This window comes from Pyrus communis, chromosome 14, assembly GCF_041283825.1.
Source record: "Pyrus communis isolate YQ-2024b chromosome 14, ASM4128382v1, whole genome shotgun sequence".
NCBI lineage: Eukaryota > Viridiplantae > Streptophyta > Magnoliopsida > Rosales > Rosaceae > Pyrus > Pyrus communis.
In genome coordinates this window covers 8471467-8482851 of record NC_142578.1, presented here as the reverse complement: position 1 = coordinate 8482851, position 11385 = coordinate 8471467, and the positions used below count along the sequence as shown (strand labels likewise).

Genomic DNA, 11385 nt, shown 5'->3' with positions numbered 1-11385 from the left:
TCTGGCACGTAAAAATAGTAATTGAGAAAACACACATTCTCTCTCTCTAAAGTTTTAATTGATACCAAATTCTACTAGAACTGGAAATCCCAATTAAGATTTTGTCCAAATCCTATTGGATTTGAGATTTAATTAGTAGACAATCTTAATCAACTAGGGAAAGAAAACCAATTTTTCCCGGATTTGTTACTCAAATAAACCAGATATTATTACAGAAGAATGATTGTTTGTCTCGTACATAAACAATTAAGTAAACACCGCCTTAATTCTTTTCAAAAAAGTGAGCACTGCCTCAATGTATTAGTCACACTTAATCAATACTAGGCCCTTGTTTAAGATCGAGAAAAGCCCAATCCACCTGTAAACACAGCCCCACATAAAAGCCCAATCAAGCCCAAACCGCTAAAACCCTGAAAATCGCATAAACCCCCGATGAAAGTAAACAAAACTCAACCATCCTAGCCCTCTCTCGAGTCTCGATCGATCTCCTCATTTCCTCCGCCATACCGGAAATGGCAACTACCCTACTCCCGGAGACCGCCCAAAAGCTCCTATCCCAAGAAACCCTCCGCTCCGCCGCCAAACAATCCCAGCGCTGCCTCACAACCCCCGTCCGCCTCCGCCGCGCCATAAAAAAATACCTCCGAGGTACAACTGTACATCTCTATTATCTGTGTAAATTGTGCAAATTTAATTTATGGGTTTTGGGATTTTAGAGCAGGATGAGCCCCACATGAAGAGGAAGGTCCTGAGGCTATCGGAATCCTTTAGCCAAATCAAGGATGTGAACTCGCAGCTTGTTACGGCGACTTCGCAGCAACTCGTTGAGGACCCTTTGCGGTCTGCGGACCAATCCCAGCGGTGGAAGATCAAGAGCTCATACGGTGACATCGGCCTCAGCTACAGAGACGATGAGACCATTGCTTATGTTGCTTCCAGAATGCCTGCTGTCTTCTCTGCCTGTCACAGAGTGCTCAAGGAGGTATGAATTGGGGAATTTTTGTATCTGGATAGTTTTCTATGGTTTCAAATTATGCGTATTGGTGCTGTATTTGGTTGCTAGCTGAGAAAATGGTGGAAAGTAGAGAAATTTATTTTCAATTTTTGCTAGAAATGAGCTTCTTAGCTTGAATTTGATACGGTATTGTGTATTTTTAGGTTCTTAGCTTGAATTTGATTAGGGTTGTTCTGAAGTTTTGGTATTCTGTGTAATAATTCTGGCGAAATTTCTGTATTTGCTGCTTTACAGGTTCGAAGAAGGCTACCTGAGTTCTCTCCAGCTAAAGTATTGGATTTTGGTGCTGGCACCGGTTCAGCTTTCTGGTGAAAAGCTCATTCGGTGTTATCTTTTTGTTGTTAACAATGTGAAACTGTGAATTTGGTTGTAATGTGACTTGAATGCTATAGGGCACTACGAGAAGTCTGGCCAAATTCCTTGGAGAAAGTTAATTTAGTGGAGCCATCCCAATCAATGCAGCGGGCAGGGCAGAAGCTTATACAAGGTTCTTAATGATTTGAATGCTCAAACTGTTCAATCAATATTATTTTGTCAAGATTATTTGTATAATAATTATTTCAAAGATAAATTGTCTATTACTGGTAGAGCTGCAGTTGTTAAAGAACCAATCTACTAAAACCTGCCGATTACAATGTTTCATGCATTATCAAAGTGTCTCACAGAGCTCAGTGAAAAATCTGATCACTTTATGACATGGTTATTTCAGGTCAGAAGAACTTGCCACTTATTCATAGTTATGATAGCCTCCAGTCGTTGACTAAAAGTATCAACAAGTCAGAGAGAGAACATGACCTTGTAATTGCTGTAAGTTCTATAAATTTCAACCTTCATGTTTGCCTTGGAATGTTGGGTACAAACAATAACTTCTGTTTGTTCTTTTTTGCAACGGAAGTCCTATGTGCTTGGAGAGATACCATCACTCAAGGATCGAATTACTATAGTACGCCAGCTCTGGGATCTTACACAGGATGTCCTGGTATGCTTTCCTTCTCCGGATGGATGAGTTTTGTGTTTCACTATGATTTCATGACAAAACAATTTTGTATGATCTTATGCCCTGGTTTATGCCATTAACTAAGAGGCAAGTATTAGGTAGTTTATGCTCTTCTGACAATCGATTTCGTAAAGGGGCTAAAGAAAGAATTACTGATAATCGTATCACTATCCCTTTTGTAATCATTATCATGGCAGTTTTTAGTTTGGAACTTTCCAATTTTCAGCCTAATATTTTTACCCTTTGATTTTCTTAAAATTTTCCTAGGTTTTGATTGAACCTGGAACACCACAAGGATCTAGTATCATATCTCAGATGCGCTCGCATATATTATGGATGGAAAAAAGGGTAAGTTGTTTTTCTTGTTATTTGTTCTTTGAGATGACTTTTGAGTTAAGATGCTTGTTCAAGTTATGTACTGGCATTGCGTCTTTACAATCATTCATAATTGACGCACTCATCACTTCTTAGAAATGCCGGAAATCTAAAGATGGAACTGATGAAGCTTCCAAGGACTTGGTGACTCAAAAGAGTGGTGCATTTATAGTTGCGCCGGTGAGTACAAGAGCCCTTTAGCTCATATTTTTCTGTTTCGAAACTAATATGTTGCCCAGTTTCTCTTTTGTTTTCCCTAATAGTGTGAATTCTCTCATTTTATTTTATAGTTTTTTTTTGATGTAGTGCTCTCATGATGGACAATGTCCGCTGGAGAAAGCTGGAAAGTACTGTCATTTTGTTCAGCGCTTGGAGAGGACATCTGTTCAGCGTGCATTCAAGGTTCGTCCTTAAATCCATCCACACTTCATTGGATCCAGTTGTCAGTTGGAACCATAACTTTTTCCTTTTTCCTTTCCTGTTATGATTATAGTACGTGCTTTTTAATTGATATTACCTACCTTGATATTTTTGTAGCGGTCCAAGGGTGGCCAACCATTACGTGGCTTTGAAGATGAGAAATTTAGCTTTGTTGCTTTCAGGCGGGGACAACGACCACGGTTAGTATTTTTTTTGTGTGTTTTTGTTCAAAATTGTGGATTGTGGAAGCTTTAGTATTCTTCTTAGACAATGGAAGCCTAAAAGTCCATTCTCATAAAGCTATTCAGTGGTTTAGTCAAATTTTAATTGGGTTTAATCTGTCATCATGTGGTTTTGTTTTGGCTAATTGAGTGTCTTTCTTATTAAACACAACTGTCAATTACCTTAATTAAGTGATCGCAATCATAAACATTTTGAATGAAGCCAGTCAATAACTTTCTAAATAAAAGATTTCTGGTCCAAATATGTACTTCCTGCACAGTTCGGTTCTTTTTATTCATAAATATACTCGTATCGTGAATTCTTCTCTTACGCCTGCACTGGTTAATGTGATTAGGGAACCTTGGCCGCTTGATGGTATGAAATTTGAGACTTTAAAGGAGCAACATGCTAAACGCAGTCCAGAAGATCTTGAAATTGACATTGGTAAGTCTTAAATGACCATCCTTCACTACAAGCATCTTGAGAGGCCCCCATATAATGAACTTTGTCTTCAATATATTATGTAATGTATTCGATTAATACTAACATTCTGGCCATTTGTTAACTCTTATTTCTTGGGTTCTAAGAATTTGTGTTTGACCTGGACAGATGAGTTAATTAGCTCGCAGCAAGTTGACCTCGTTCCATTTGAAGAATTGAATCCAGTTAACTATGATTCCGATGTTATGGAACCTGATGTAGTGGATGAAAATAACGAAGATGAGGAAGATGAAACAGGTCATGCTGATCTTGGTGGTGGTTGGGGTAGGATTATCTATATGCCTGTACGAAGGGGCAAGCAGGTTACGATGGATGTTTGTCGATCAACCAAACTAGATGGTTCAGAAGGCGAGCTTCAGAGAGTGGTTGTCACAAAGAGTAAGAACCCTACATTACATCTGCAGGCCCGAAAGTCCATATGGGGAGACTTATGGCCCTTTTGAAGATAAATGTCCGTAGTCCTTCACATTGTAACCGCAATGTATACGGAACTATGATGTTATGTTGCATGTTCATTATTTGATTCTATGTACCTTACTTACCATGGGAACAATACATGAGTAGTCTAGGGTTTGTGCGGGTGAGTGTCGGAGGCCATTAGCTTATTGGTTATTCTTATGACGTGTTTACTTGGAATGAATTGGAATGGGTATTAGAATTATCCCCGTTCCTAACTCCAAATGTGTTGGTAAATACGAGGATGTTGGAATTATTTTAATTCCGAGTTTCGATGTGTTTAGTGACGCACGAAAATAAAGAAAGATGTCCTTCTCACATTATACAATCACATGATTAGTTGATTGACTTATTCAATTCATCTCTTAATTCATACCAAGTAAGCTGGGCATCACATCAATTTGGCAAACTATAAACGTAAGTGGCTAACCAACCTCCCAATCAGATTTAAAATTTTAATACCATCAGAATAAAATCAGATTTAAAATTTTAATTAGGGGTAAATGCTTAATCCAATTGATGAAAAACAATTTTGATACTGATGGTGCAGTTCACTAGGTCTTTCCGCTGCCTGGAGTACCACCCCTGAATATGTCATGAAAAGAAGCTAATGCAATTGAGCAAGTTGCACGACAACACTGTTCGGGCAGGAAATCTCTTTGGGAGGGGTCCTTGGCTCGAGCACACAGTTTCCCAAGGAGTTGGCACCTTGGTTGGTTGTTGGGCTCTTACTTGTTGAGATGCTGCAAGAGGAGGACAAAGTTAGTTTTGAAAGGTGCCTTTGTGGGGCCTTAGGTGTAGGCTTTGAGACTCACAATCAAAACTAACTAAGTGCTTAGGCGTGCCATTGCCATCTCAGTATGGCAGATGTCGAACAAGTGTATTTAAGTCGATTACTTGTGTCCCAAGTTATCCTGACTTCTTGTTATCAAAGGATTGTCGTAGATGAGTTAAGTCTACATTAAGTTCTTTTCTATGCCTTGCAATCAAGGACTTTTAGTTGGTTATCTTGTATGCTTAAAGGGTGTAGGTCCAGATCTGATCAAGTCATCAGTTTAATTCACATATAGTCTTCTTATTACAGTAAAACCACTAAGTGAACCATATATGAGAACTGATGGAACTTTGGTTCATCAACAGACTGGAAATGACTTGAATATATACTGGGGAATACATCATAACACCAGATCTATTAACTTAAAGACAAAACAAAGAAAGTTGGGCAAGATTTCACCTTATCGGGCAAGGTTTAAACGTCTTGCGGTCTCTTCTGTTTGTAGTTACAGGGGGTTAAGTACTAAAGCAGAATGAGTTGTGAACAAGTTTACACAAGATAATCGATACTACAACATTTAGGAAATGTAGCAGAGCTTTTACACTAGACAAAATATGTCTTTTTAAGGGGAGTCTAAGGCTAAAAGGGTATAGAATCTTGACAAAGCACAGCTTTCTGGGTATTTGCTTGACTGAGAGGCAAGTTGTATGTTTGTTTGTTTGATTGGTTGAGTGTCCTTGTCTCTGTGCCCTCTTCCTCCTTTTATAGGCAAATTAACTCGACTGTATAGTTTTTGCTCTTGCCCGAAAGCAACTGAAGGGTAGTGAGTCATCAATATTTTTACATGTTCTACCATTCAGAAAGTGCTTTTGGGCCAAGAGTAGGTGGATTTCCATCGGTTGTCACTTTTCTTGTAAGCACCTAGCCTTTACATTAAATAGGGAGTCATCATATTTTCTCGAGATGGGTATCTGAGCTTGACTCTGGGCCTCGGGCAAAATCTCCTTCATTGAGCTCTTTTGGGCTTTCTTCCTTCAAGTCCAAAGTTAAATATTAACCCAAACCGTACCTCTTTCAATCGTTGTTAAGCCTACAATCTGATGCAGTAATAATGATTGAACGGTTGCTTCTCAATAACCACCGTCACACACTTTTACTCTGGACTTATGCCGTTTTAATGCAGCCGTTGCTTTTCTTAGAACTTTGCATTATCCCACGATCTCTTGTTACTAATCAACTACTTTCCTAATCCCTTTAAGCAATTTCAAACCTTCAAATTCTCAAAACTTCCCAGAATTCCCAGAATTCCAATAAAACCTTTTTGTTATTGGCTTCCTTTTTCCTGCTGACTAAATTCTTCTTATCCCTTACGTCTTTAAGCTTAATCAATGGCCCCAAAAACTTCCCAAGTTCAATCAATCACTCAATCTCGATATTCTTATGAATCTGGCGAGGGCATTACCACCCTACGCCGTTTGCTCAACAACCTTCATCGCCCTCGGGTAGGCTTGCATTCTGAACTTTTCTTTAAAGAAGGAGGAGTACACTTACTAGGACCTGCATAGACCTCTCAAATTCCAATTACAGTAGAGACCAACATGCCTAAGGCCAATTGGTTTACTCCAAACCCATTTATGGCCAAGTTGGGCATCTTCTTTGCTACGACTTTCCTCTGATGACGTCTGGGTTAAGTGGATAAATGCGCTCGAGCTTATTTTAAAAAAGAAATGGATGAACAATGGCATCTATGAACTGATCATGCTCTCAAAAATCTCTGTGGTTGCTAAGCCTAAGCTACTGACCACCACTTTCTTTTTGTGGAACTCGGGCACCAACACCTTTGATTTCAGGATGGGCCCACCTTCGTGGATGTGACTCATGACTGGGCTCCACCTTCTCGCCCGACTGCTGAGAGTTCGAGCACTTCAAATTCCCCACTTCAACTAGAATACAACTCTGCAACTTTTAAGAGTTAGGGGACCTCCTTCAAAGGTTTCATCCCTTTTGTGAAGAAGAGTTATGGTGCAGACTCCTCTAACGCTAACTTAGATCAAGAGCACATGTACTTCCTCTTGTATTGGCTTAACAAGCACGTCTTCCCAAACAAATCTAAGGGAATGAAGGTTGAATGGATTCCTTTAGTAGAAGCTCTCCATAATTTTGATGATGTCGTCATGGGCTCTTTCCTTATTTCTCATCTCTACCATCTCATTTTTGAGATGACTCAGGGCGAACCATTTGAGACCGACCTTAACGCACCAATCTGGATGGTCCAATTATGGTCACAATGGTATTTCCCAGAGTTTCAGGTAGCTAACCTGGAGTTCCCAGAAGGTGTTGCCCCTACCCGAATTCTGGCTGAAGCTTTTCTTACAGACCATTCCACGTTTGCCTGCTTTTATTTCTTCAGAGTTTGCAGGACTCGGGCAAACTTGGAGTGGGGAACATCTGTTCTTAGAAGGTATCCCTGGTTTTTTGATCAAGCCTTCCAAGATGCCTTTGGAGAAGATGCTAATCCTTTTTGCAAAGAGAAATTTATCAGCTGCATTCAACCACGGGACTTAGCCTGGGGAGTTCGCAATTATCGTTATGAACTCGGGCTTGAGGTTTATCATCCCAACTTCTGCAGTAGGCAATTAGGCTTTAAGCAGACCATCCCAATCCCATTCTTTAACTCTGTTCATTGTGGCACCTCTTACCGCCACTATTCTCCTGAAGAAGTCACTTTTCGAGTTGCCCGTAGCCTTGAGGTTATGAGTAAGGTTGCCCGAAAGCATTTAACCCTAAACTTTGAATGCACTTCTAGTTTCTCCATCTGGTGGGAGACTAAGTGGGTCAAGAAATACAGAGGAGATCTGCGGGAAACACATAATTATCTCTTCAGCCAACTTTCCCTCAAATCTTCTCCCAGCTCGGGTGAGCTTGATAATTGGAAGGAAATGATCAATCAAAAGAACCAATTTCTTCTGATAGGTACTTCATATTCCTTTAATTTTTATTTTATTTCTAACCTCAAGACTCTGTCCTCTTTTTGATCCCTTGTTCATTCCTTAAACTTGCAGCTCAAGGGAATGCTGAGATAACAAGCACTAGTTCAGATGAAGAAACTACTGATGCTCTGATTCTTCAGGAAGCTGCAGCTGAGGCTAAGAGGCAAGAGGCTGAAGAAGGTGGAGACACCTCTGAGTTATTTGGAGATTTAGAGGGTGAGGTCGAGCCCAAGGCAAAAACTCAGGCACCAAAGTGGGTGCAGACAATTGTGGTGGAGACTTCTGATTCTGAGTATGAAAAACAGCCTTAGCCCAAGCGGGTAGCTCTAACCAGGAAGAATACACGAGCTCAGACTTCCAAGATTTTGAAAACCTCCACTGCTTCCATTGCTGCTGCATCTGTACCAGGAATGAAGAAACAAACAACTTCTAGTAAGTGAATCTTATGTCCGACTTCTGCCTTGACTTGTATTCTATATGTTTGGGCTAATAACTTCGTTTTCCTTGAATACAGGACCACGAGCAACCAAGAAACCCATAACTGTTTCACTGGATGAACCATTGGGTGTAGAAATGCAACAGAGGGTCAGAGAGCATCAAGATGCTACCCTTAAAGAATTAGAGGTATGGTATATTTCCTTATTTTCCAAACTTTCCTTTCTTCTCTTACTTTTCTGATTGTATGAAATAGGAGATGCGAGCAGAAAAGATCTCATCGTCCGAGACTTTTTCTCCTTTAACCCGGTTAAGGCAAACTCCTCCCTTTCAAGCAAAATCTATTCCCTTTGTGGTGACTCCTACTTCTTAATTCGATCCTATGGAAAGATGATGCATTTTGTGGAGGATGACAACAACTCGGTAAGTACTCCCTCCACTACTTTTGCGCTGAGACTCCATTCTCTTTATATTATTTATCCTCTATTTCTTCTAGCCTTCCCTATCTCAGGAATTCCATTAAACATCGGTTTCCACCTTTGGGGAACCTATAGTTCCTGAGTTTCCTATGGTTTCAGAAGTAACTAAACCGCAGGCTTCTCATACAACTTATACTGATGTACCCGAAGCCTTTGAAGTGCCTACTTCCCATCCTCAGGTCTTCTCTCAGGTATATCATTACTTAGACTTTCTGCTTTTCTTCTTCATAAGTTAATCACTGACTTTATCCCTACTTTGTTATTTGTAAGTCTCTGTTGAAGGTTCGAACACTGTTTCTCCTTCCTTGGTAAGGCATGACAGTCTTCCCCAGCAATCAGAAGAAGTAATTCCCATTCCACCATTTTTCAAGGCTCTGGGCTTAACTCAAGTAGATTTACCTTGTCTTCTTTTGACTCGTAAATTTCTCTTTTTAACACATTTGTCTTGGTTGCAATAAGGTTCTGGAAAAGGTTTGGGTAAATCTCCATCGAGCATAGTGTGCAAGGGAGACCTTCCTCATCCTTCTTTGGTTTTTGGTATCACAGGAATCTCCGTCCCTAAGCCTGTGAGTAAGCGAGCGAAGACTTCTAGCTACTTTCATTCCTGCTCCTGCTCCCCTAGTTGAGGCTGCCCCCATTGTTATGGTTGAAGGTGCGAGAGGGGGACCTTCCGCTTCATCAGCATCATCATCATCATTGCCCGACCTTGTAAAGAAGTTCGGGCAAATCAAAACTAAACTGCAGTCACCTTCCACATCTTTTGAGTCTCATTCTTTTCAACATGCTTGTCATACCTTCAAGGATTTGATGAAAAGGGACTTCACAGCTTATTTTAGCCTTAAGACCCTTAATGACACAGAGAAAGCCCTTATTGAGCTTTACCAAACTCAATTGTTATCCCAAGCTCAGTACAAATCTTTTTTTGAGTTTCTTCGAGAATTTGCGGGCACTAAGGGATCAGCATCAAAAGGCGGAGCTGGAAACAAATTGAGTAAAGTTTTTTCAGGAAAAACAAGTGAAGAGTACAGCTGTGCTTCGGCAGTAGGTGGAAAAAGGGTCAGTGATAAAAGAAAGGATTACAGTGGTTGATTCTAAAATTCAGCGCTTGGAAGAGCAATTGTCTGCACTTAAAGCCGAGAAAATAACCTTCACCAACCACCTCTCCCAAAAAGTAGAAGAGATGGAGAAGATTTCCCAGGAGGTTGAGGATTCCAAAACCCAACTTGTGAATAGAAACATGTATTTAGGATAACCAAGCCGAATTTTAACTATCATGCAAACTTACTTCTCTAGAATAGTTGCTCTGGCCGAAGATGTAAAGTTGTTAGACTAAGATTTCTATAATCCCTTCATGAAATGAAATCTTCTCCTACTTGGACTCCATTTTTTGAACTATTAATGGTAGAAGTCCCTCTCCACCCTTATCACCTTGCTTAAACCCTTTTGATAACGATCCTTCATATTTGAAAACTTATCATCTAATTGAACGGTTTTCATTTTATTTTATTTTATTTTTTTTGTGGACCTTCCTCCAAATTTACCCAATCTTGTAAGAAAACTTCTGAGAACTTTTGACAACCTTTTTAGTTGAAAATTCTGTTCCAACCTTTGGAAGACCTTCTTTGAGGCCTTTTTTTTTATTTTTTTTATTTTTTCAACTGTCCACAGAACACTTATGCAGGTTTCTAGCTTATTTTTTTTCTTTCTTCTCTTGATCATCTCCTGATTTAAAGATAGCTCCTGCTGCTGGTACCTCTAACTCACACTTATATTGGCGTTGACTGTATAAAACTACCACTTTTAGTATGGCTACTTTAGATTGTTCGGGCATCTTAAGAGTTTCCCCTGTAGATTCTTCATTCTGCTTTTCCCTCCCTAGTGGCTTTCCCTTTCTTTTTCTTGGCCCATGTTAAGTTAATCATGTTTATTGGGGCTTCTGGGAAGGGATCTGTATCAATCATCATGTTGGCCTGAGGTTTCTTTAATAGCAACTTGCCCTTAATGATGAGATCTTGTATCCAGTCTCTAAACTGCACGTAGTTGGTGATAGAGTTGTTGAAGGTGTAGGGCAGCTTTTTGGTGTTATCAAGCACAATTACTCTTGCTCGTACCAATTCTTCATAGATTTATGCAGCCTTGGTTAAGTCAAAGGAATATTTCTGGTATCTTGGGGGCTTCATAGGGACAAATCCACATCGTTCATTATCACCTTTTAATCCTTGACCGGCTGAACTAATCCTTTCACTACCAAAGGTTTAAAAGGAGTGGTCATCTCCACTGCGCGCTCATCTCTATCACTTCTCTCCCTTGATCATCATCTTCTTCTGGTTCTCCTTCAAACTCCACTTGGTGGATGACAACCTTACTTTTGTAGAAATGTGGTGTTTTAGAGGAGTGATTCATTTGATGCTCCTTAAGCAACAACCTCTCATACTTAGTGGCTGCAATCACCAACTCTTAAAGCTTATTAAAATGCATGTCATAAAACTTTTTCCTCAAGGGTGGTCTCAAGGCCTTCTAGGCAATAGCTATGAGCTGAAAATGGTTGATAGGAAACTGGCATCTCATCTTTGTCCTTCTAAACCTCATAATGAAGTCTTCAGTAAACTCATGCTCATATTGCTTTACCTCAACAAGATTGTTGATGATCATCTTTGGCTTCATCCTGTAAAACTGCTTGTGGAAGGCCACCATTTACCCCCAGTTAGCAATGGAATTTG

At 40.0% G+C, this 11385-nt stretch overlaps 1 protein-coding gene and 1 pseudogene across 2 annotated transcripts; both read left to right on the top strand.

Moving 5' to 3' along the window:
- Nucleotides 1-431: 431 nt before the first annotated feature.
- On the top strand, nt 432-4314 carry LOC137713437 (uncharacterized). 2 transcript variants are annotated; one of them, XM_068452731.2, is made up of 12 exons: nt 432-648; nt 722-982; nt 1250-1323; nt 1408-1502; nt 1725-1822; nt 1911-1994; nt 2280-2360; nt 2484-2567; nt 2694-2789; nt 2925-3007; nt 3385-3473; nt 3639-4314. In XM_068452731.2, exons 2-12 carry the CDS (start codon nt 734-736, stop codon nt 3971-3973), a joined length of 1368 nt encoding a protein of 455 aa, XP_068308832.2. In that variant the 5' UTR covers nt 432-648; nt 722-733; the 3' UTR covers nt 3974-4314. The 2 variants fall into 2 exon arrangements, with proteins under 2 accessions (XP_068308832.2, XP_068308831.2); XM_068452730.2 differs by having other exon boundaries at nt 437-648; nt 717-982.
- A 1835-nt stretch (nt 4315-6149) lies between these two features.
- LOC148691175 (uncharacterized) lies at nt 6150-9754 on the top strand (annotated as a pseudogene).
- Nucleotides 9755-11385: the final 1631 nt, after the last annotated feature.

Bases quoted from the DNA above. Each gene is read 5' to 3' on its own strand.
- LOC137713437 (XM_068452730.2), top strand. From the start codon at position 513: ATGGCAACTACCCTACTCCCGGAGACCGCCCAAAAGCTCCTATCCCAA. The intron at 983-1,249 runs GTATGAATTGGG...GCTGCTTTACAG, and splicing joins GTCACAGAGTGCTCAAGGAG to GTTCGAAGAAGGCTACCTGA. The intron at 3,474-3,638 runs GTAAGTCTTAAA...TGACCTGGACAG, and splicing joins AGATCTTGAAATTGACATTG to ATGAGTTAATTAGCTCGCAG.